Below are 25504 nucleotides of genomic sequence, written 5' to 3' on the forward strand. Positions count from 1 at the left end.
GGGAGAACCTAGACATGAGACAAACCTAAGCTATCCTTAGGAAATTTTTCCCAGGACTTTTGAGTGGGGGAATAAAGAGCCATAAATAAAAGAAAAATAGCCTGACCCTTCTCTTTAGAGTTCAGATTGCTCTGGACCTGAACAAGGTCTACTTGTGAGCCCAGAGTTGAGGTCTCTCAGTGGGAGAGGGTTTCCCTAGACACATGGTTGTAGTGTCACTTTGTGGTTATAATCCAGGGTTTGTCTAGGATTTGAGAAACTGATTCCAATAAACTTTGAGGGTTTAATCCATTTGAGGGAGTTGTACATGGATTCAGGAATCATATGAAGCTACTTTCCTTTTGAGTTAAATCTGCTTATTCCATAATCAGATAATTTTGGTCCTCTGTCTAGTGCTCTATGGATTGCAGGAATACATGGAGAAATTTGGAAAAATATGGTCCTCCATCTGGATTATTACATTGGCAGAAGATCTGATAGGAATTGCCCTATTATATAGCAAGGGCCCATGGAGGAATGATGTTCACTCAAACAGTTTGGTTTCTCATCTGAGGGTAATATGATTTTTAGTTTACTCCAGATTCCTAATCTCTGTTGGGAGAACCCCTCATGGTTTCTGGAAGCTCATTTGGGGCCTTTCCCCTTTCCTTTTTCTATTTTTTTCACTTTCATTTTTTGTTTTTTTAATATTATAACTGCAATTTTAGTCCCCACTCCCTCCACTTGTTTGGGTTGAGACAATACAACAAATACTAAGCATGCAGTTTAAACTTTATAAAATGGAGGAATTAGGAATGGGGCAGGGCCAAGATGACAGCTTAGTAGCAGCAAAAGCTGAAACCTCTCTGACTATCCTTCCAAATCAATCTTTAAAAAGCACCTCAAAATGACAGGAATCAAAGACCAATAGTAGGACAGAGTGCAAGGGCTCTCCCTCTGAACATATCTTGAAAGGTAGGCAGAGAGAGAGAGTTGATTTTCACAGGATAAGGGGGAACCTGAAGCAAAACTGCTGGCTGACCACCCCCACCTATAGAGATAGGTTCTGCAACTGAATGTAGACAAAATTTGGGGTCCTGGGACCTGAGCTACACCAACAAAAGAGCACCTTAGACCCACCCCTTGAAGTATCAGGCCCCGGCATCAGCCCTCAGTGAGGTTTAGAAGTCCCTAGCACTGGGCCCTTTCAAGCCCGTGCTGCTTTGGTGAAGACCTAGGCCCAGGGCAAAATAACTCACAGTGTTAATCTCTACAAGCTAGCAGCAGAGGAAACAGAATCAGATAGCAGCTTTCAGAATTCCCAGTCCAAAAGCAAGAAGAGGCTGGGAAAATGAGCAAACAGCAAAAAAATAAAATAAAATAAAATAAAACAAACAAACCATTTAACCCTTGAAAATTTCTTTGGGGACAGAGCAAAGAACAGAATCAATAGAGGGTGGTAATATCCAAGCAACCACATGTAAAACTTTAAAAAAAATGGGAATTGGTCTCAAGCTTTGGAAGAACTCAAAAAGGAATGTAAAAAAATTAAATAAGACAGGTTGAATAAAAATGGGAAAAAGAAGTAAATGTAATAAAAAAAGAAAATAACAGCTTAAAAAGTAAAATTGGTCAATTGGGAAAAGAGACACAAAAATCCAATGAAGAAAAAAGTTTTTTAAAAAACAGAATTGACCTCTTGGTAAAAGAGGCAAAAAAAAATCCAATGAAGAAAAGAGTGCCATGAAAAGTAGAATGGACCAAATGGAAAAGGAGGATCAAAAGGTCATGGAAGAAATTCAGTATTTAAAAATTAGGATTGGGCAAATTGAAGCTAATGATTTCACAAGACATCAAGAAACAATAAAGCAAAATCAAAAGAATTAAAAAATAGAAGAAAATATGAAATATTTCATTGAAAAATAACTGACTGGAAAATAGATCCAAGAGAGACACTTTAAGAATCATTCGACTACCCCAAAGTTATGGCCAAAAAAAAAGCCTAGACATCATATTACAAGAAATTATCCAAGAAAACTGCCCTGATATTCTTGAACAAGAGGGTAAAAGAGAAATTGAAAAAATGTACAAATAATCTCCAGCAATATCCGCAAATGACATCTCCCAGGAATGTTATAGCCAAGTTCAAGAGCTCCCAGATCAAGGAGAAAATACTGCAAACAGCCATAAAGAAACAATTCAAATATCATGGAATCCTAGGCAGAATTACACAGGATCTGGCAGCTTCCACATTGATGAACTGGAAGTCTCAGAATATGATATTCTAGAAGTCAAGGGAATTGAGTTTACAGCCAAGAATCATCTACCCATCAAAAGTGACTATATTCTTTCAGGGGAAAAGTATGGTCATTTAATAAAATAGAAGATTTCCAAGCATTCCTGAAGAAAAGACCAAACATAAACAGAACATTTGATGTCAAAATACAAAATTCAAGAGAAGCATAAAAAGGTAAATAAGAAATAGAAAAAATATGAGGCTTTCAACAAGGTCAAATTGTTTATATTCCTATATGGAAAGATGATATCTGTAACTTAAAAATTGTTATCATTATCATAGTAGTTAGAAGAAGTATACATAGACAGAGGATACAGTATGAGAATTGGGAAGAGAGAAGTAAAATAGTGTAAATGATATCACTTAACTATTACAATGGAGGGGAGAATAAAGGGTGGTGACAGATAATACTTAAACCTTACTCATATTGAAATTGGCCTTAGAAAGAACAGCCAGATTCAGTAGGGGTATAGAATACAAGTAGAAGGAGAATTAAAAAGGCAGTGCTGGGAAGGGTAGTAATATAAGGGAGGAGGGGAAGAGGGAAATGATTAAAAGCAAAACACTGGTGTGGAGGGAAAGAGTGAAAGGAGAAAAGGCAGGATTAAAAGAAGAAATCAAGATGGAGGGGAATACACAGATCATCATCATAGCTGTGAATGTAAATGGTATGTACTCACCCATAAAATGGAAGTGGAGCAGAGTAGGCTTCAACTGAGACAAAAAAAAGCAGAAGTAGCAATCATGATCTCAGACAAAGACAAAGCAAAAATAGATCTGACTAAAAGAGATAAGTAATAAACGGCAGTATAAACTTTGTAAAATGTTTTTTGTTCAGTTTATCTTTATTTGGTGAGGATTATGATCTCTAGGCCCTTATAAGACACTGTTCATTTGAGATTACCTAAGAACTAAGTTGAATGTCTTGGTTGAGACCAACTTTATATGGCAATTAGAAGGCCATTTGATATTGTGCCTTGTGGACTTTGATGAAATCCTTTAGAGCAAGACATTTGGGAGGCCCTTAAAAGGACAATGGTTGAGTCTCCTTACTTCCCAAATGAATTTTCCAGAACTGGGAATATGGACAAATGTGCCAAATGAATCTCAGTTGACTTGCCAAGAATGGCAAATATTTAACTTGGGGGAAGAGTATATCATGAAAACATTTTCCATTTTTTTTCACCATAAGCTCTGGCTAAAGCATATCCTATGGAAGAAGAACTAAACTGAGCTCTCCATGGATCTACTTATTTCACCTTAACAGATTTTAAAAGGCCAGATTCCAAAGGTAAGAGGACAAATATGAGAGAATATACCAAAGGGATTTAATGTCAGGAAAGCTAAAGCCCAGAATGAGCTAAAGCTGGTGAAGAATGCTAAGGTCAATTTAAAAATGGGCCAATTGCCCAAATTAAGAAGGCATAGCCCAGTGCTTGAGGTAGCTGTTGTAATGTCAACAGATGACAGAGAAAAAAGTGAATTAACTCAACTCATAGTTTGCTTTCCTCTTCTCTATCAAGGGGAATGGCCTAACAACTAGAGAGGGTAAAATAAACATGGTTAAGAAGGTTTGGGAACTCTAAGTGAGGGGATAGCAAGAGAGCACTTGCTTTAAGTGAGTTCAAATCTTTAGGCCCAGAGGAATCTGAAAGAACTTACAGATGTGATTACAGAACCACATGAATTTGAGGGATTCTAAGAGAATGGGAGAAGGGCCAAAAAGACTGAAGATGGACAAATGTATTAGATTTCAAAAATTGTCTGTGGGGGAGTACTTTCTGGACACTATGGAACAATAAGCTTGATTGCTCATTGTTCCCATAACAAAATACCCTTCCTTCCCTAGCCACTATTATCCTATATGTATTGTGTTTCTTTATTAAGATTCAAAATTCTTGAGGGCAATGACAGTCACTCTTTTCTGTTTGTATCCTATAGCACTTAGTGCTCAGAGTATGCAATTGATCAATACTTTTTTCATTCAATCAATCAATCATTCACTTATTAATGTAATGGGTGCTGAGTACATATTTATTTAATTAAATTAATTGAGAGTCAGCTTGGAGGAATAGACGGAGAGCTAGCCTCAGAATCAGAAACTTTCTTTCTTTTTTTTTTTAAACACTTACTTTCTGTCTTAGTATACTAAGTATATATTCTAAGACAGAAGAGGGATGAAGGCTAGACGACTGGAGTTAAGTTACTTGTCCAGAGTGACACAGCTAGGAATTGTCAGAGGTCACATTTGAACCCAGTTATCTGTCCATAGTTTAATTTTTATTTCCCTTCCTTCCTTCCTTCCTTCCTTCCTTCCTTCCTTCCTTCCTTCCTTCCTTCCTTCTTTCTTTCTTTCTTTCTTTCTTTCTTTCTTTCTTTCTTTCTTTCTTTCTTTCTTTCTTTCTTTCTTTCTTTCTTTCTTTCTTTCTTTCTTTCTTTCTTTCTTTCTTTCTTTCTTTCTTTCTATACTAAGTTTCAGTTCCTAGGCAGAAGAGCAAGAAGGGCTAGGCAGCTGAGGTTAAATGATTTGCTGAAGCTTCTTTGGGAGGTATAACACACAAATAACTGTAATACAAAATACATATGTACATATGAGAAGTACAATCAAAACATTATGCATATAGGGTTGAGGTGGGTGGAAAAGTATTACTGGTGAAATTAAAGAAGGCTTCCTTGAAGAGGTAGCATTTGGGCTGGATAGCTAGGAATGTAAGGGGATAAGGAAAGAGGTATCCCTTAGCATTGTCCCTAAATCAGCTTATTGTAACTGACTCAATCTCCTCCTATTTTGCTTTGTCAGTCTGGACTGACAAAACAAGTTTGGATGGAGTGATCTCAAGAGTTAAATGGCAGTTCTTTTGGCCTTTTTGAGGAGGGAAGGATGAGCTTAATTTAGCTGGGTACCTATTTCTCAGTGCCCCTGCTGCCCTCTCAGCCTAGGCCCCTCATACTGCCTAAAGTACTGCACCCAAACCTGTCCAGTGTAAGGTGTCTCATGTTCCACGTTCCCTTTTACTATTCCCTATTCTCCCCAAACAGAGTCAAGGGAGAGTACTGGGTGATGGAGGTAAAAGCCAGTCTGAGTTGCAGGTACTGAGCAGTGACTCAGATGAGACCACTGATATGCAGAAAAGAAGTGGTTTAGCTAGTTGGTGTCAAAACAAAAGGCCTGGGGCATATACAGAGTATTCAAAAAACCTTAGTGCTACTTTAAGAGATATATATAACACATATATACATAGGCATATATACATATATATTAAGATAAAGTAACCTTTCCCTCTTTTTCTTTCAAGGCTATTTTTGCTATTAATTCTTTTTTTTTAATTATAAAATATTTTATTTTACCAATTGCATGTAATAAATTTCCACACAAGTTTTTTAAGTTATATGATTCAAATTATCTCCCTCCCCTGCTTTTCTCCCCCTTCCCAGAACTGGCAAGCAATTCAATCTGGGTTTTACATATATTTTCATTTTGCTATTCATTCTAACCCCATTTCTCCTCCTCACACATACATACACACAGAGTAGAGTGATTTACCCAAGGCCCCAAACTCTCTAGGATTGGCTGTGTCCATTCCTCCAATCCTCAACTCTTTCCTTTTTGCTGGCCAGAGTCTCAGTTAGATGTTAAAAGGAAATAGTCTGACAAAAATTATCATTTGGTTCGCATTTCAGCAAATGTAGTGGGATCTTTCCTTTAAATCATGCCTATTTTTCCATCTACACATCAGAATTTGCCCCTGGGAAATGACAATCTGTACTTCCACTTTTGAACAGTTTCCTTTTTGAACCCATTCAGAAGGAATATGGGGAAGTAAGTGAAGTCAAAGACCCTGAGTTTGAATCCTCTGCTTACTATCTGTGTGACCGTGGGCAAGTCTCTTCTGAACCTCTCTGGGTCTCAGTTTTTGAGTCATATAAAATGAGGGACTTGGGCTAGATTCCTTCTCATGTCTATCTTCCTGCTCTAGGCTCATTCTCCCTCAGAGCAGCTTCCTGTGTCTTCCCAATTGAGCCCAGAAATCCTTACTTTGGCAGTGTAAAATGCAAATTTACACAAATTGTATCTTTAAGTAAGTCAGGTCACTTATCCTCTGTGAGATTCAGTTTTATCATTTGCAAAATGGGGTTGAATTAGATGATCTCCAGAAGGTTCTTTCTACCACCAAAGTTCCAACAATTCTGGTTTGTTTTTTTTTCCTGAGTAAAACAAGTAGCAACAACACTGATTATGTGGTTAAATGTATCATCTTTAACTGCTTCCTTTCCACATTGTCACCTGGTACTTACAATTCTTCCTTTGAAATGTGTGTCACATCTAGCCCTTCTTTTCCATTCCTATCTCTCCAGGAAACATCCCCTGAGCCTAGAGGCCAACAATTCAGCAACCATTTAGTGGATCTAACAAGTGAAGTGGGAGTGATACAAGGATAAACACTAATCTGTACCTTCCCTCTGGGAGCTTTTATTGACCTCTCCCTTTTTTGAACTCTCTAAACACTATTGTCTGGCAATTCATCAGGACCTGACTCAGAGGGCTGCTCTGAGGCTCAAATGAGAATGTATATAGTAAGCCTGCTGCAAGCTCTGAAGATACTATAAATAAATACCAGTTTTCATTATTACAGTGGTGCTATTTAAATATTTCCAACGTGTTTGTTTCTGATTCTCCAGTAAGACTGCAAATTCTTCAGGACCTGGGCTTTATGTTGGTGGGCTCACAAATTCAAAGGTCATGGGGTCCACCCCTATTTTTATGGATGAGGTAACTGAAACTCACAGAAGATCCATGACTAGCCTAAAGCCACTCGCGTAGTGGGTGGCTAAGTCAGGATTTGAACCCACTTCTTCTGAAGCTCGAGTCTCAGGACCAAGTTGTCTCCAAGACATGACTTGCTGAAGGGCTAAGTACAGTCAATATACTCAAATAAATGTTTCTTCAACTTCTTGAAGGCAAAGGCTATTTTGCAATTTGTCTGCATATCCTGGCCCCTGGCGCAATGTGTTGGTTGAATTAAGGAATGTAAGGAGAGAATTCGAACTCTGTGCATACAAAAGGGCAGAAAGGGTTTTTAGGTTTTTGGAGAGGAGCTTTGGATTTTATTTGGGGTCCAGGGGAAACGGAGGGAAGGCGTGGTGAGGGTGCCCAGAGGCAGTTGTACTTAGAGACACCTTTGCTTGGTCTGGGTAGGAGGGGGCCCTCTGGCCAATCCCTGCCCTTGGAGTACTAGGGCCCCATTCCAGGTAGGGCTGCATCCCTTTGGCCCAGGAAGGAGGACGCAGTCACCCTAGGTTTCCCCTTCTCGGGGACTGGGATAGTTTGGGAAGATTCTTGAGCACAGGCCCATAGAAGAGACGGGGTGCTAAAGCCAACAAGCTACTTTCTTCCCACCCTGGAAGTTCAGGAAGCAGGGAGGGCTCGGGCCTGAGACCCCGGACTGGACTGCGTGCTCAGCCTAGGCTGCGAGGGTGGGCCCGGCCGGGCGCGGAGCCGACTCTGGCCCGAGAGGCGGAGGCGGCGGCGGCGGCTGCCGCGGCGGCAGGAGGCGGAGGCTTGGCTAGGTCCCCTCCTCCGGGCCCGGCTCAGGGAGGAGCCCTAGCGACCCCGGCCCGGCACTGCACAGCTAGCGGCCGGGGACGGACAGCGAGAGCGGCCTGGCCCAGGCGACAGCGGGAGCCGAGCCGTGAAGGGAAAGGTCGCGAGCCCGCCGCCGCTGTCCCTGCAGCCACTGCCGCCTCCCGTCCGTCCGTCCAATCCGCTCTCCCAGCCGCCCGGCCCCAGGCCTTCGCGCGCCCATGCAACCCGGCTGCCCGGCGTGAGCGCTCCGGCCGGGCCTGGCTCTGGCTCCGGCTCCGGCTCTGGCTCCGGCCGCGGCTGCTGCTGCGGCTGCGGGGCGGCGGCCGCCGGGCTGGGCCGGGCCGGGCCAGGCCGGGGCCATGCGCAGGGTGCACTGAGCGATGCCGCGGGGACAGGGGCCGCCGCTCGCAGCCCCCTCCCCGCACGGTCATGGCGGGCCCCGGCCGCCCCCTGCTCCCGCGCCCGCCCCCGCCCGATTCGCTTTTTGCCTTTGCCTGGGTCTTTGCATCGGGGGCCTCTCTGCCGCCCCAGACCCGGGCTGCCAACCCTGCGGACTCGATTGCAACTGCACACCGGGGCCCGGCGGTGCCTGCAGCGTCAACTGTTCTGGCCGCGGTTTGCGAGGGCTTGGGCCCGAGCTGCCCATCCCGCCCGACGTGACTTCGCTGTGAGTAACCGCTCCCCGCCCGCTCCTGCTCCAGCTCCCGTACGCTCCTCGGCCCCTTGCCCAGCCTCTCCTCCACTTCCCTACTGACCCTGAGCTCCTGCAGACCCCCTCCCCACACTCAACCTTCCTCCCTCCCCAGCGCTGCCAGGGTTGTGGGTGTCCAGGAGGGAAGTGGCGCGTCCCCGATCTCTGGATTCACGTGGAGGTGGGGCACCCTTCCTGGGTGACACATAGTGGTCGTCCTGGGACAGGTTACTGTGTTTCAGCGGGAGGTTACAGTGTTTCTGCTGAGGCAGTTGACTTGGAGATAGGAACGTCTGCCCATTGCCATCCTGACACCTTTATCTTTGGGGGCACAGACCCTTGTGAAAACCTGAGCAATCTTGGAAGAGCATGCAGAGTGGGGATCTGGGTACTGGGGACCATCTCTGCACCACTTGGCCCAAGGGCAAGGGGGCCTTCTTTTCCCTTTTTTCACGGCACTTTTCCCAGTTCTTTGCCAACTGGTCTTTGGCTGGAGACACTGGCAGCGCTGTTGCCATGGCTTTGGGCCTGGAAGAAAGCAAGGGGGTGGGGGAGGGACAGAAAAAATTGTGGGTAAGGCCTGATCATCTCTAAGCAGCAGGCTTGAACTCTGGGTCTGTGCTTGGTCCGTGTTTCGTCTCCATGCACACTCACCTGTTGTCACAACTCTCCCAGAGACCTAGATACAATCCCAAATAGAACCGCACACACTGTTTGACAGCAGAAGGGACATGTCTGTCTCCCTCCCTTACATGGCTTGGTTGTCCTTTACTTGGTCTGCCTAGAAATGTGTGGGATTTAGCATGGTTTTTTTTTTTGTCTGTGTGGAATTTTGCTAGAGGGGTGTGTGTGTGTGTGTGTGTGTGTTTGGGGAGTATCTGTATGTTTGGGGCCCTGGGATGGCAAAGACATTATCATGAATCTGAGTAGCATTTGGGCTTGCACTGAAGCTAAAGTGGTCAGAGCCCCACAAAAATCCTTTAGGACCTTTTGTCCCAGCTGTTTTCTAAAAGTTCACTCTCTGAAAGTGAGATTGTTATTATTACTTTTCTCCTAGACAGGGAGTAGGGCAGACCGAATGTGTCCACAAAAAAATGATGCATGTTGAGAGTGAACAAGGAAAACCTAGAACCACAGTTTTCATCTAAAGTTAGAACTTCATTGTGGTAAAGAAGGAAACCCACAAGGAGGAGAGAAGAGGCCCCAGGCAGGCCAATTTGATGTTGTCTAGAATTGCAGAGAACTGCCTTTTCACAAATTAGGAGGTGTTTCAAGGGGCTCAGTTTTAATTTTTGTTGACTTGCTTTTCCTGAACAAGTGTCTGATTCCTACCACCTTCCCTATTTTCCAAGTCAGGATGGTTGTTTTACTGTTCACATCCAATCACTTAGGAATGCAAACTGTCCACTCAGATCCCTGGTACATTCCTTATATTGTGAGTTCTAGGTCTAACATTCCCCTAGGATTCAGCACCGGTGCCTGATGACCACCAGACCTCTAGAGATATGAATCCAATATCCTGGAGTGCTCTTTGTTACATTACTCTGCCTGTTTGAGCTCAAACTCAAATTGTAGATTTCCTAGAATACCTAAGTAAATCAGTCTTATGCCTGATGGGCACTGGGTTCTAGGAGAGTGGCAGGCTTATCACTACTTGTTATATCTTTTATTATGTTATTATGTACTATGTAATAGTTATCATATACAGATTATTTGCTTATCAAATTGAGTTGATTGCTTATGAATTACAATGTTGAGTAAAACTCATGTATAAGTTAAAAAATAAAAAGACAGACCACTATAACAATGCTTAGGAGGAAATAATTGGACATTTACCTGAAAAGGAGACCAAGAGGGAAAAATATCTGCGTACCTCACTTCTCCATTATTGTCTACAGCATCTTGTACTTGGAGCTGAAAAGGAGATGTCAAATTCAGGTCCTCAGGCTGCATATAGATGGCCCCTTCAAATTCTGCGTGAATCAGATGAAACTGTAACTAGGAAATGTTTAACAAAAATTTAAAAAACCCAATATAGATAATGTTAAGTTATGATGTTCTAAATCAGTATGTGGCCTACAGGGATCTGAGTGTGACCCTGCTCTAGGCTAATCCCTTTATTTTAGAAATGAGGAAACTAGGGGGCAGCTGGGTAGCTCAGTGAATTGAGAGCTAGCCCTAGAGACGGGAGGTCCTAGGTTCAAATCTGACCTCAGACACTTCCCAGCTGTGTGACCCTGGGCAAGTCACTTGACCCCCATTGCCTACCCTTACCACTCTTCTGCCTTGGAGCCAATACACAGTATTGACTCCAAGACGGAAGGTAAGGGTTAAAAAAAAAAAAAAAAAAAAAAAAAAAAAAAAAAAAAGAAATGAGGAAACTGAGGTGAAGAGGTTAACTTGCAGAGTCAGAAATTTGGTAAGTTGCAGAACTATCATTTGAATTTAGGACCTCTGAATACAAATACCAGTAGTGATAGAGAACACTGAGACAGATAATGCAAAAAAATCATTTTTGGATTTGGAAAAAATTGAATATTTTGGAGTAGATGTACATTAGTGAAACATTTTAGTGTAGTGTTTAAAATGAACTTAAAAGTTTTGAGCACAAATGATCATAGTATCAGGGGACCCAGAAGTATGCTGGGGGATGGAAGGTGACCTGGAGACTCTACATTGTTGTGAATAAGCCAAATTCGAATAACCGAATTGTTTGCATCAAGGAAAATACTTTCACTTTGGGGACAGTGGGAAGGAAAGTAAGAGCCAAATCCCACCTATCCCTCAAGACCTAGAGCAAACAGTTCTTCCTTTCTTGACCACTATTTGGCATGGACTCCTAGAAATATTACATGTATTAAAAACATTGTTGCTTTGAATTGTTATTACCCTCTGATATAATTAATGTATCTTATTCTTCATTGTATCTTCCATAGCATTAAAATGAAGGATGTGAAGGGAGAAAATTTATACAAAGTGGGCACTGAGTGACTATTTCTTCATTTTGGGGGGGATGAGGTACGGAGGGAAAGGAGAATAACCATCCATTCTCTGCTGAGCCTTGGAAATCCAGATAGGAAATTTCAATTTGATTCCTTTGGATAGGTTTCTTTTTTTTTTTTTAAACCTTTACCTTCCGTCTTAGAATCAATAATGGATATTGGTTCTAAAGCAGAAGAGTGGTAAGGTCTAGGCAATGGGGATTATTAAGTGGCTTGTACAGGGTCACACAGCTGGGAAGTGAGGCTAGATTTGAATCTAGGACCTCCCGTCTCTGGGCCTGGCTCTCAATCCACTGAGCCACCCAGCTGTCCCGTGGATATGTTTCTCTATGAAGGTTTAATTTTCACTTCTGACACTACTAGCTATATAATTGAGGAAAATTCATTTCCCCTGTTCTGTCTCAATTATTTTTTCAGTTAATTTATTTTCTTTCCCTCCCTGTTCTCTCTGCATTGGAAAAAAGGAAAAGAAAAATAAGTTGCATAGTCAAGCAAAAGAAAATCCCATGTTGACAGTGTCCAAAAAAAAAGTTCTATTCTGCATCTTGAGTCCACCAATACTCTTACAAGGAGTGGCATGCTCTAACATCAATCAGTCTCTTGGAATCATGGCAATTGATCATAGTTCTCACATCTTTCAAAATTATCTTTACAGTGTTGTTATTGTATAAATATTTGTGGTTCTGCTCACTTCACTCTTCATTAGTTTATACAAGTCTTCGCAGGTTTTCTGAAAATATCTTTCATAATTTCTCATGATACAATAGTGTTCCAAAATATTAACATACCATAACTTATTTAGCCATTCCCAAATGAGGGGTACCCCTTTAGTTTCAAGTTGTGCCTCAGCTTTTCAAAGCACATCTCAAGTGGCACTTCATGCTTGAGGTCATTTCTGCTTCCCCTCAAATAATTAGCATTCTTTCCTTCTTAAAATTATGCATATAATTTTCCTTTACTGGGGTATATGTTGCATCTCTCTAGTAGATGATAAGCCCCTCAAGAGCAGAGACTTTCATTTTTGTTTTTGTATCCCCAACTCCTACCACTTAGAGCCTTACACATATCAGATACTTAATACATCTTTATTGAATTGAATTAAATTGATAATCAGCATTTACTTAATCCAAATATTGGTTTTTATGATCTGTAGTCCCCTCATCTGTAGGACTCAGTTAATAATATTTGCAATCCCTATCTCCTATGGTTGTGAAAAAAAAATACTTTGCAAAAATTAAAGTGCTAGCAAATATGAACTTTTCTTTTAAACAAGGAAGCCCTGAGGGCAGAACTGGTATTGTTGGAGGCTAAGAGTAGAAGGAGGAGGCTTTTCCAATCCAGTCAATGTTTATTAAGTACCTACTATGTGTCAGGTAGTGTGCTGAGCACTGGGGATACAAGTTAAAAAAATAAAGACAGTCTCTGCTCTAAAGAAATTTACAATCTAAAGGGGTGAGGGAGAACAACACACAAAAGGAGATAGGAAAGTAAGTCCATCATATTATTTTGTGGAGTTGAAACCAGGAAGAGCAGCAGATACAAAGTGGAGTGAGCTGAGGGTCTAGTTTCTGCCTGCTATAAAGGAAGGCATTGGAAGGAGTTTGGAACTTCCCCATCCACCTATCCAATCAGAGGAGAGGAGAGACTGAGGGAGGTGGAATGAATCAAGGCCTGAGTTAGCATCATGATCAAGTTACCTTCCTTGTAGTCCTTAGATGCCCTCATAAGATTAAGTGTCTTTATAAAAATTGAAAATTAGAAAGTAGAGTGTTTCCCAATGTCAAATTCTAGGATTCTAGGTTGACCTGTCTACCTGTCCCAAGGTTGATCCCTGCTTTGAATCTTTACATCTAGAATCATTCTTGTATAGGGATTGTGAAGATAGCTGTGGCATCCATCATGAGGATGGTAGGAAGTGTTTCCATTGTCCAGCATCATGTAAGTGAGTGGATCAGGAGATACCTAATCATCAAATTCCTAGGCAGGTCCTCTCTGCCTTCTAGTGAGATCCAAGACTAAATATTCTGAAGGGCTGGAAACTTTGATCCATAAAAAAATGGAATTGTGTTTAGTGTTATGAGGCATTCTGGTATGGGTGGCAAAAAATTCTGTATTTGGAGTCAGAAAATCTATGTTTTAATCCTCACTACCACTTATCTGAACTGAATGATAATGGCCATAAGTTTCCTCCTCCATAAACTGAAGGGGTTGATACAAATTGGCAATGATGATAAAGGATGGAAATCATGTCTAAGGGGAATGAGATGGCAGGCATACTGATATATTGTTAGTGGAGCTATTCATTAACCCATCATTTGGAGAGTAACTAAACAATCATTAGTCCCACACAATTTGGAATTATGCTTTGAACAAAAAAAGACTGAAATGAACATACCCATTGAATCAGATATCCCACTGTTGGCATGTATTCCATGGAGGTCAAAGATCGAAAGGTCTCATAAGTACCAAAGTATTAATTGAAGCATTTAGTACATTTCCAAATCTGACCTATAAGAGAAATGCAAGAATTTTTTTTACTAGAGTTAGGAAGATCTGGTGGACATGAAATATTGTCACCCACATTTATCTGACAGTGTATATACACTATCCTAGTGTAAACTGACTAAGCCTGTCAGAATCACCCTTCTCTCCTGTCTTAGATAGGAGTACTGGCTAGTGCCAATTAGTACTGACTTAATGTTTTAGTGTGAATACAGACAGCCCTCAATTAACGGGGCCTGACCTATCCACTTTGTGTATTAGTGATGCAATTTTTTGTCCTGAATAGCCTTTTTGCCTGAGGAATGCTAATTCATTTGTTTGGGGATTTTTTAGATTAAAAACATTTTTATGACAGATTTCTATAAGTTTTTCCAAGTTATATGATCTATATTGTCTCCCTCTCTTCTTCCCAACCCCTTCCTGGAGCTGACAAGAAATTCAAGCTGAGTTATACATGTATTATCATGCAAAACATATTTCCATATTATTCATTTTTGTAAGTGAATAATACTGTGAAACCAAAACCACAAAATATATACCCAAATAAACATTCATTTGGTTTTTTTAAAAAAAGTTTTGCAAATGCATTTTTTACTTTCATGCTGTATCCTTATAATCCTCTCCCTTATACTCTCCCTTATTTTTTTGAAAGATATTTTATTTTCTCAATTACATGTAACAACAATTTTCAACATACATTTTCTGAAATTATAACATTGGAATTTTCTTTCTCCTTCTCTTCCCTCTCCCTTCCCAGAGAAGGTAAACTATTTGATCTGGATTATATGCATGTTATCATGCAAATTATACTTCCATATTGATCATTGTTGTAAGAGAATACTCATGTAAAACCAAAACCCAGAGGACCAGCTGGGTGGTACAGTGGATAGAGAGCCAGGCTTAGAGACAGAAGATCCTGGCCTTACATGTGTCTTCAGACATTTCCTAGCTGTGTGACCCTGGGCAAGTCACTTAACCCTTATTTCCTAGCCCTTACCATTCCTCTTACCCTCCAGAATGGTTGGATCAGTTTACAACTCCACTAACAATGTCCTGTACTCTTTCTTTATAAATGAAAAAACAAAACAGTTCAGCAAAACTGGCCCAAACTGATAGAGTACCTAGCATTCTTTACCTGTGATCTACTGTCTCTCTGAGAGGAAGATGTGTGTTCTAATATTAGTTAAATGAGCACCATTATTGATCATGGTACTTTCTTAATTTGTGTTCTGCTGCATTTTAGTATTGTTTTCATTTCTATCATTGTGAATAATATGATGCTCCTTGTTTTGTTTTCTTCACTCTGCAGCAATTTATATGAATCATCTCATGTTTTCCTGAATTCCTTATTTTTTATGATATTCAATCTCATTCATATATCACAGTTGGCTTGGTTCATTTCTGCTATAGTTTCCTCAGATGATTAATTTTAATATTGGCTTAAGTTAAACATAAATAAGAGGATCCATAGTCCCTAAAAGTAGCCACATTGCTATTATTAAAATTATACTTTTCTTCTGGGTTTGCTTACATTGTTCCCCTTATTTAATAAGCTCTTTCCCCTCTCCATCTATCTATCTAGATTCTACCCTTCCTTCAAGCTCTAGTTCAAGTCCCCTCTTTCATGATATCCTCAGGAACTATGATGATTTTTTTCCTCCCTGGAACTCTTATTTAAAGTTCTTATATTCTGTACTATACACAATTTATTCCTTAATTTTCTATTATCTTATATATCATTGGATCAGTGGTCTTATTAATGTAAGTGTTCCTTCCCAAGACCACAATCTATCTACTATATTCATGCCTGCCTCTTCTGTCTGACTTTTGTCCATGTCCTTTCATAAACCTACCACAGAGAGTCCATCCAACATGCTGGGGACTTTCTTCTAGTTCTTTAAACATGGTAGGAGTACCAAAAGAGACTACTTGATTTGTTTGTAGGCTGTCCTTTGCTTTTACAGCAGGAATGGCCCATTCCCTCAGACCTACCATGTTTCTTGGATGACATTCTTTATGCCCATTCTCCCGTGTAATCCCTCTTTTCTAATTGGTTGCAGCTTGATTTTACCCACCATGTGTCTCTTCTTGCCCTTGTGTGATCCTCAACTTCTTCAGAAACTTTGGTATTCCATGACTCACAGTCATATTTCCTCAGCAGATTTTGCTATTACAAAGATAGACCCTTGTTTTGTAGAGAAGCTTTGGGTCATTAAAAGAACTGCAAAAATTTCCAAAGAAAGACAAGTCCACTCTCCTCCTATTCAAAGACTGGCTATTTGTTAATTGTTTTCTGCTTAGAATTGGATATACCACAGGATTCTCAAATACTTCATTGATTCAATCATTGATTATAACCAAGTAGAAATTGGTTCTTTGCTATTCTGGAGTATCTGGTTCCCAGTTCCCTTCTATTATTGTAGATAATAGAAGTATTAGTTGCCTTAAGAATGCTTTGTCTAAAAAGAAAAGCTAGGGAGAGGGATGCTTTATTTGGTATATACCAATTCTGTGTGCTTCATTAGAACTAAAAATACCTGAGAGAGAATGTTAATGGATGTGCTTAAATTAGAGCTTTCTATACTACATGTGCAATGTTCACACAACTGGAAATTTTTTCACCTGGGGCAAAACCAATTTTTGGGGGGAGAGCGAGGGAGAGCTGGCACAATAACATTTGGGAAAGCTGGGGAACTGAGATTTGCTCAAAAGACAGGGTAGGGAGCATTAGTGCACAGAGGACGCTGATCATAAATACAGACTTGCCAGAAAGAGGGATGGCCTCTTATCCCCTTTCTCATTCCTCAGCTGGTTCATAATCCTGATCTCTTTTCCTCTCCTCTTCTTCTTTCTCTCCTATGGCTCACCTTCCACCCTAACCCTGAGAGGTGGCTGATTGATAAACTTTGTCATGAGGCATAAAGCAAGGGGATTAAATGTGCCCTTGCTGGGTTGGCACTTAGGATGAAGCCCTGGTCTCCCCTCTCTACTTATGGCTTTAATTGTAAGTACACATGAGTATATGCAGTTGAGATTTTTTTTCCCCTGTGGTATATGATACACCAGCATTGATTTGGGAAACACTTCTTTTCAGATATTCATTTAGAAAAAAGACCAGATCTATTTGGTATGATTTCTCTTGTCCAGAGATTCCTAGGAGATCTTGATCACTTGCCAGCTTCTGGTTGCCTTTTCTTTCATGGACCTTTCTATCTCACTTTATGTCCAGTGGCTTTTGGCTTCCATGTTTGTAGATATGGGCAGTGAATGAGGGTAACTCTTTCCAGCTATCCTTCTCTGATACACTTACATCAATTCATCAAATCATCACCAAAGGTCCCTGGAACTGTCTCATGTCTTGGCATCTGGGAGCATTTGGGACTATATGATGGCTGATTCAGAGAAAAGAGTTTAGTATCTCTGATGAGATTTGGTGGAATTGGTTTAGATGAGAAGGAGATAAAACTGAGGGAGGAAAGGAGTATGGAAAAAACTTTTTTTTTGTAGACTAGGGAAGGAATTTTAGAGGTTTATAATTTTGTGAAGTTAAAAAATTTTTTAAATAATTTTGTTTTTTATTTTAACTTTATATTTATGGCACCTAGTCCAGTGCCTTGCACCTAACAAATGTTTAATCAATGTTAGTTGGATTGGATTGGATATTTGCCTTTCTTTTAGATGTATCAAAACCCTGAGAAATTTACGAGATAACCAAGGTTCCTTGTATTTAAGAATGAATGTACCCCAGCTTGTCTCCATCAACCTGGCTCTGAGATTGTGAATATTCCACCCCACATATCAATCAATCTAAGTATATCTAACAGAACTAAAGACAGATCTCTTACCAAATTCTGCAGCAGAGAAAGAACCATTAACAAATGTTTTAATTTTTAGATTGGTTTATGATTCTGTTGTGAAGAAGAAGAATTTGTTCAATTAAGAGCCCATTTCCCTGATTATATGCTTTTATTAACTTAGCCTTGTTTTAATTAAATCCAAAGTGTGGCCTATGCATATGGAATAGGCTTTTAAGAGCCAGATTACATCCATCTGCAGGTCCCCTCAAGACCAGTTTGAGGAATCTGGCTCAAGTCAACAGGTATTCATTGAATTCCTCCTTGGTACTGTGGAACAAATGAGAAATGAATTCACAAATAGAAGATCAAGGTTCAAATTTTAGCTCTTTCCCTTATATTTTTGTCCTTTGCCAAATCTCTTAATCTCTCTAAGTCTTTATATCTTCATTTTTAACATGGCTGGGGGATGGAGGTGAGAAGGAAAGGCTGGACAGATGGTCCTCTAAGGTACCTCCCACCACCTGATCTATGATCTTAAAAAGAAATAGAAAACATGATCTTTACTTTAAAAGAGCTAAGTAATTGGTCAAGGAGATAAAACAGAAATTCATGAAACAAATAAAAAAGCAATATTAAGTTTTCTAGCATCTGCTGAATTAGGATCCATGTGCTGTGAGAGTTCAGAGAAAGACATCTGTGCATCCTGTGCTGGCCAAGGAAGGACTTTGTAGAAGCAGTAGCCTTTTAAAGAGTGGGAACACTTTGGATACATAGAGAGGAGATAAGAATTCACTTCCTTGCAGAAGAGATAGAATAATTAAAACAAAAGGCAAATGTAGAAATTAGGCCAGCATCCATATTTCTTGAAAAGAAATTGTCTTGGCAGGAAGGTGGCAAGCAGTGAAAGAGAAGGCTGATTAGTACTATAGCTAGCATGTAGATAGCTCTGTATAAATATTATCTCATTTAATCCTCAAAAGAACCTGGATGCTATTATTATTATCTCCATTTTACAGATGAGGAAACTGAGGCTCAGAGATATAAAAAAATACAAGGTCACATAGTTTGTAAATATCTAAGGCAGATTTTAACTTAGATCTTTTTGATTACAAGTCCTGCACACTATCCATTTTTCTCCCTAGATGCCTAGGTAAGTTGGGACCAATTGATGGTGGCCTTGAATGCCAAGCCGAGGAACCTAGGTTTGATCCAATAGGAACCAGTGCACCATTGTGATTTTTTTTTAGTAATTATAACTATATATATATAATATATATATAAATATAACTATAACTAAATATAATAATTATAAACAATGTTTTAGGAAAATTGATCAACAGCAAAATGTAGGGGGGGACTAGAGATGGAAAGAATTGGATCCAGAAAAATGACTCAGGAAGCATTTAGAGTAATACCTAGGTATGTATATCCTTACAAAGGACAAAATTAGCTTGGTGTCATTGGGGTGGATAGAAAATGAGGGTGAGGAGAAGCATATTGAAGGAGAATCAATAGGATTTGGTGATTGATGCAACTGAGGATATTGAAAAGAAGGAGAAGCCAGAGACTATGCTAATGCTTAAAGGTTGGTAGAATAGTGGTGCTGTTGATTGGAATTGGAAATATTGATTGGGAAGAAAATGGGGAAAATGAGTTCGTTTTCACATATGTTTTAGTTGAGATATTGAAGTGGAAACTTCAGAATTTAATTTGAAGGGAACCTTAGTGATCATGTAATCCAACCCTCCCCTGAAAAAAAGAATTCTCTAATATCCCTTCAAATAGCCACCTATCTTTTTACCCCTCTTTTTTAAAATAAAAAAAATTAATTTTAAAACCCTTACCTTCCATCTTAGAATCCATACTGGTTATTAGTTCTAAGGCAGAAGAGTGGTAAGGGCTAGGCAATGAGGGTTAAATGACTTGTCCAAGGTCACACAGCTGGGAAGTATCTGAGGCCAGCTTTGAACCTAGGACCTCCCATCTCTGGGCCTGGCTCTCAATCCACTGAGCCATACATCTGCCTCCCCTCTTTTTAATGATAAAGATATTTTATTTTTTATAAATTACATATAGTAACAAATTTCCACACATTTTTCAAAGTTATATGAGCATCAGTTCATGTAGGTCTTTCCAGCTCTTTCTGAAAACATCTTATTCATCATTCCTTACAGCATGATAGTATTCCATCACCATCACATACCACAATTTGTTCCATCATTCCCCAACTGAGGGACATCCCTTCAATTTCAAATTCTTTGCCACCACAGCTACTATAAATATTTTTATACAAGTAGGTCCAACCCCCTTTTCCCCATCTCTCTGGGATACAGACCTAGTAGTGATATTACTGGATCAAAGAGTATACATTGTTTTTAGGTATAGTTCCAAATTGCCCTCCCCAAAGGTTGGATTAGTTCTCAACACCACCAGCAGTACATAGTGTCTCAATTTTGCCACATCCCCTCCAATATTTATCACTTTTCTTTACTGTCATATTGGCTCATCTGATAGGTGTCCGGTGGTACCTCACCCTACCCTTTTCTAAAAGGCATCAAGAGCACCCTCATTTTAAGGTAGCCCATTCCATTTTGCAGCAGCTGTAATGGTTGGGAAGTTTTTATTCTAACATCGTCTAACTATGTCACTTCGAAAGGTCTGCCCATTGCTCCTCATTTTGCTCCTTGGGGCAAATCTAACCCTCTTCCCTGGTACATCTTGGAAAAAAAAAACCTGAAGTTAGCTCTATTGTCCCTCGTGGGCAGTTGGAGATGAGGGATTGGAGCTTGGTTCTGGAGTAGAAAGGTCCTTTGGGGAGTTGTCTACATTAAGGCAATAGTTGAAACCAAGGGGCATGATGAGTTCTCAGAGTCACTAAGTACAGGTAAAAAAGGCAATGAACCAAGGACTGAACTGTAGGTTATAGTCACAAACAGGAAGAACAAGTGAAAAATCAATGGAACAAGAGGAAAGGGTTTTCAGGGAGAGAGGGGTTGATATACTGGGGGACATTCTACAGAGAAGTCGAGAAAAGGCAATAGATTACTGGTGCTCTTGGAAAATGCATTTTCATTGAAGTGGATGAAAAGTGGAAGGTGCTGGGGAGAGAATGGAGGATGTGGAACTAGTCTTCAAAAGGAGGGAGATACCTGAAGAGCACAGCCAGATTAAGTCAAGAATTGTGAAAATCAGCAGGCCATTTTTTGGTTCTTTTTTTTTTTTGCTGCTGGCTTTATTTTTCTAGGTTTCAGCACTGATTTATTTATTGGGGAAAAGGGAAATGTTTTTTTAAAAGTGTTTTTTTTTTCTAAGATGCTACATTTTGAACTGGGATTTTTAAAAATCCAAGAAAAACAAACAATTTAAAAATCATTTAAAAAGGCCTTTTGCTTCTCTGCTTAGCCTTTCCTCTCGTGGCTAAATCTATCTTTTTCTTTTTTTCCCCTGATATTGATCCTCCTCCTGGGATCTAGGAGCACTCTATCTTTCCTGTTCTTGGTCATAATCTGATTTTATAGAAAAAGTGAGGGAGGCTCTGTGTTCAGCTCAGAGATGCTTGAGCTCTTCTTTGTTGTCAAGAAAATTGTTGATGTTAATTGTCTTCTCTGGATTCAACTCTACCAGATGCTGCCTTTACCTTCTGGGAATTCACAGTTTAGTAAAGGAAATAAGATAATAAGTTATGAAAAACTAAACAACAATACAAGCCAGAAAAGGCAAATGAATAGGTGTCACAAGGCAGCAAGTGATTAATTGCCAAATGAATGAGACAGACAATAGTAATTAATGATATAGGAATATTATTATTACATTTAAAAATTTACTCTTTATTTATTACATTTGGCAAACCACAAAGGTTTAATGAATACCCTCAATCTTTTTCATTTTTCTTCACTTTTTACTCTCCTTAAATCAATTTGTTCATAGCTAAATTCAGGAGCTTGGAGTTTTTACTCTGCCCTAAGCTGGAAGAGTAGTTTTTGAAATAACAAAAGGACAGATTAGCCTCAACCACTGGGCTGATATTAAAAAACTTTAGACTATAGAAACATGCCATTAATTGTTATATTATGGGACTTTGACTAATAATTATGTCTGATTTCAGAAGAAGGAATCACAAAAGAGCCACTGTACTGTGCCGAGAAGCACAAGGTCAAGGAGACCAACCAATCCCAGTGGGATTGATGAGAATCTGGACCAAAACAAAGAACTTGTTTTGAGGTTCAGGGAAGCAGCTGTTTGACAACGTCAGACGCAGGATTTCCCAAGTACCACAGTTTGGCCACCATTTTGGCTCCCTTTTCCCTGAGAGTGAAGGTAAAATCAGACAAGGGAATCATATTTCCCCTTTGCTTCAAAATCTAGTTCCTTTTCTTTCTTTTATAGTATGGCAATTTTCGGTAGTCCTGGCTGCCAATGGGTAATCGATACATAGTTACAATTATCCTACAGGCTTGCAGGACATACATCACTTTAATTGGAGCCTGATTCAAGAACCTGTTATGGGCATAGTCTTGATTACTTAGAATTTTATATCCACATACCGCCCCCTAACTCAGCCATGTATCCTGGGATGATTCTAGTGTTAGTCAACTCCCTCCTCAGGGGGGATTGTATAATTGTTATAAATTCAAGATTAAAATTTTTTTTTCTTGTTTGGGTGTAATTTTAGCAAAAGAAGTTTGTTAACTCCTCAAATCGAGAAAGTGAACTGTTTGGAGAAAATACTATGGGGAAGCCTGCAGGGGCCATATACTGCATTGGGAGATCCAGAGTGAACTTTGGAATATAGTGAATTGAACTGAGGGTGGGTTGAACACATTTATTTTGATTGTAAACTTTTATGCCAAAGGAGATTGCCACCTAATTGACCTTTTGTCAATGCACCTACCAATCATCAGTTTTGTTCTCTTTCTCTTTTATTTCTCCCATATCTCTAGTTGTTGTAATTTCCCATTAGATAGTACAATATTGTATGCACCTTTTGTAAGAGATATAAGCTGGTTATTTGTAATGCTTCATTGGGGAGACTAGGCATGTAGATCTGGGAGATTTCAACATGCTCATCTCCCAATAGAATCACAGAGGGGATTGTGATGTTAGAAATTACTCCCTAAGTTTGTCCTACCCTGGACCCCATTTTTTGTGTGCATATGGAGTGGGATCTCTCTCTCTCTCCGTCTCTCTTTCTCTCTATCACTCTCTCTCTCTCTCTCTCTCTCTGTCTCTCTCTCTCTGTCTCTCTCTCTCTCTCTGTCAGTGCTGGAGGGCTTTTTTGTGGGCAGCTTGGTGGGCTTGGGATTTTGGCTTAGATATTTTTCAAGTTAGGTGCGATTTTCTTTCCCTTCCTTCATTTCCCTTTTTCATATATCTCCATTTTTATTAAAATTACATTGTTAAGAGCTACTCACAGACTCCTGACATGAGAGTAAATTTTATAATGGCTACCACAATATTTTATTAATATTACATTTAAAAATTTTACTTTCATTCATTACACCAGGAAGGTTATAGGTGTAACTGAGAGGATTGTGAGTAGGCCAGTTTTATTTTGGTAGAGGTTTTAGAAAGGGTAGAGAGAGAAAAATATAGGTTTGGGAGCCTTACTTTTTAGCCTTCTCATACTTCCCCATCTTAGTTCCTCTGATTGGCTTACCTGTCTCTCCTCCTTGGGAAACAAGTGAGAAGAGTAGGGTGGTTACCTTCACTACTCATTCTCTCTCTGGGTCTCTACCCACACATCTCATTGCTTTCTTAAGTTTCCAGATTTTCTCTGGGCAATGTTCATAGAATCATCATAGATGAAATATAGAGCTGAAAGGATCCTCAGATCATGTAATCCAGAGTTTTTTAGCCTGGGGCTTGTGAACCTTTTTTTCATATGATTATTGATAGCTTTGATTTTTTTCATCTGAAAATTGCTTGTTCCTATCCTCTGACATTTGTCAATTGGGGAATGGCTTGTATTCTTATCAATTTGATTTTGTTCTCTATAAATTTGAGAAATTAAATCTTCATCAGAGAAATTTGTTTATCATATAGTTTTTGTTTCCCTTTTAAATTGGTTATATTGTTTTTGTTTGTATGAAAGCGTTTTAGTTTAATATAATCAAAATTATTCATTTTACATCTTATAGTACTTGCTATCTCTTGTTAGGTCATAAATTCTTTCCTTCTTCAAAGATCTGCCAGGTAAACTATTCTGTGTTTTCCTAATTTAGTTATAGTATTGCTCTATATATCTAAATCATTTAACTATTTTGACCGTCTCTTGGTAAAGGATGTGAGGTATTACTCAATACCTAGGTTTTGTCATACTGTTTTCCAGTTTTCCCAGCAGTTTTTGTTAAATAGTAAACATCCCAAAAGCTGAGATCTTTGGGTTTATCAAATGCTAGGTTGCTAAGACTTTTACCCCTGGATATTTTGTATCTAATCTAATTCCATTGATCCACCATTCTATTTCTTAGCTAGTACCAGACTGTTTTGATGACTATGAGTATTCTTTTATAACAATGACCAATATGGAAGCATGTTTTGCATGATAATACATGTATAAGCCAGATCAAATAGCTTACCATCACAGAGAGAGGAGGGAAGGAAGGGAGGAAGACAATTCGGATCTTATAGTATCAGAAAACATATGTTGGCAATTATTATTACATGTAGTTGGGAAAATAAAATATCTGAGTAAAAAAAAAAGAAAAAAGTAGCTTTTATAGCTCATATGCCTTGACGGATATCTAAAGTACCTTCCATCTCTCAGAGTTATTCAACTTAACAAACATTCATTAAGCACATGCTTCATGTAACACACTGTGCTTGCTAGATGATGGAGATGCAAAGATGGCTCCAGTACAAACCTTGATTTCAAGAAGGATTGGAAGAAAGAACTAGGAGGAAGGATACAAATGTGCAAATAACTGTAATATCAAGAAGAGTGAAATAATACAAAGGAGAAGACCAAATGAGGTATTTGAGAAACGTGAAGTTGGAAGGCTTCATGGAGGAGGTGACATCTGAGTTGAGCCTCAAATGAATAAAAAAAATCTCTTAAATATTTGCTATGTGCAAAGCAGTTTGCTAAGCACTGGGGATAAAAATGAAAAAGAAAGACAGGGGCTCACATTCTCATGTGGAAAACAACATATATAGAAGCTTTCAGCTGCAAGTCAGATGGGAAGATACCATGTTCCTTAGTATGCAGCAGCAAAGTTGGTCGTAATGTCTCTTCTTTAGTGATTTCCACTAAAAAAGCTTATCAGTTTTTGACGTTAAACTGTTTAGCACCACCACTTGGCGGTGGTGAGAATTTCCTTTTCTGGGTCTTCAGTGGCTGTGACTGCAGCACCTGCAGAAGCTGTTGCCGGGCTGAATCTCCATGAGGGTTGCTTCCTGGGATGCTAGGCTTGAAGTAGGGCCATCGAGTGGGCGCAGGTGCCAGGCTTATGGGTTTATCTGCCAGTTTGTAGCAGTGGTTAGCACTTAGGGGTTGGTGAGGATATTGAGGGTGAGAGATGGGCAGAATTTTTCTGCATCTGAATTATTTTCTGATTCTTTTTAGCTTTTGATGTTCTTCCCTCCTCCTCCAATACTTTGAATATATTTTATAAAGACATCATGCACATGTGGTTTCCTCCAGTAGAACATAAA

The 25504-nt window shown here is 39.6% G+C and overlaps 1 protein-coding gene across 1 annotated transcript in view; it reads left to right on the forward strand.

Annotated features, from left to right (window-relative positions):
• The first annotated feature begins 7536 nt into the window (after positions 1–7536).
• PKD1 (polycystin 1, transient receptor potential channel interacting) overlaps positions 7537–25504 on the forward strand; it is a 126433-nt gene continuing 108465 nt past the window's right edge. Inside the window, exon 1 of the mRNA XM_001366899.4 lies at positions 7537–8526. Within this exon, the coding sequence (XP_001366936.3) occupies positions 8240–8526 (287 nt within the window). The 5' untranslated portion in view covers positions 7537–8239. The remainder of the gene's footprint in view (positions 8527–25504) is intronic.

This window comes from Monodelphis domestica, chromosome 7 (genome assembly GCF_027887165.1).
Source record: "Monodelphis domestica isolate mMonDom1 chromosome 7, mMonDom1.pri, whole genome shotgun sequence".
Taxonomy (NCBI): Eukaryota; Metazoa; Chordata; class Mammalia; order Didelphimorphia; family Didelphidae; genus Monodelphis; species Monodelphis domestica.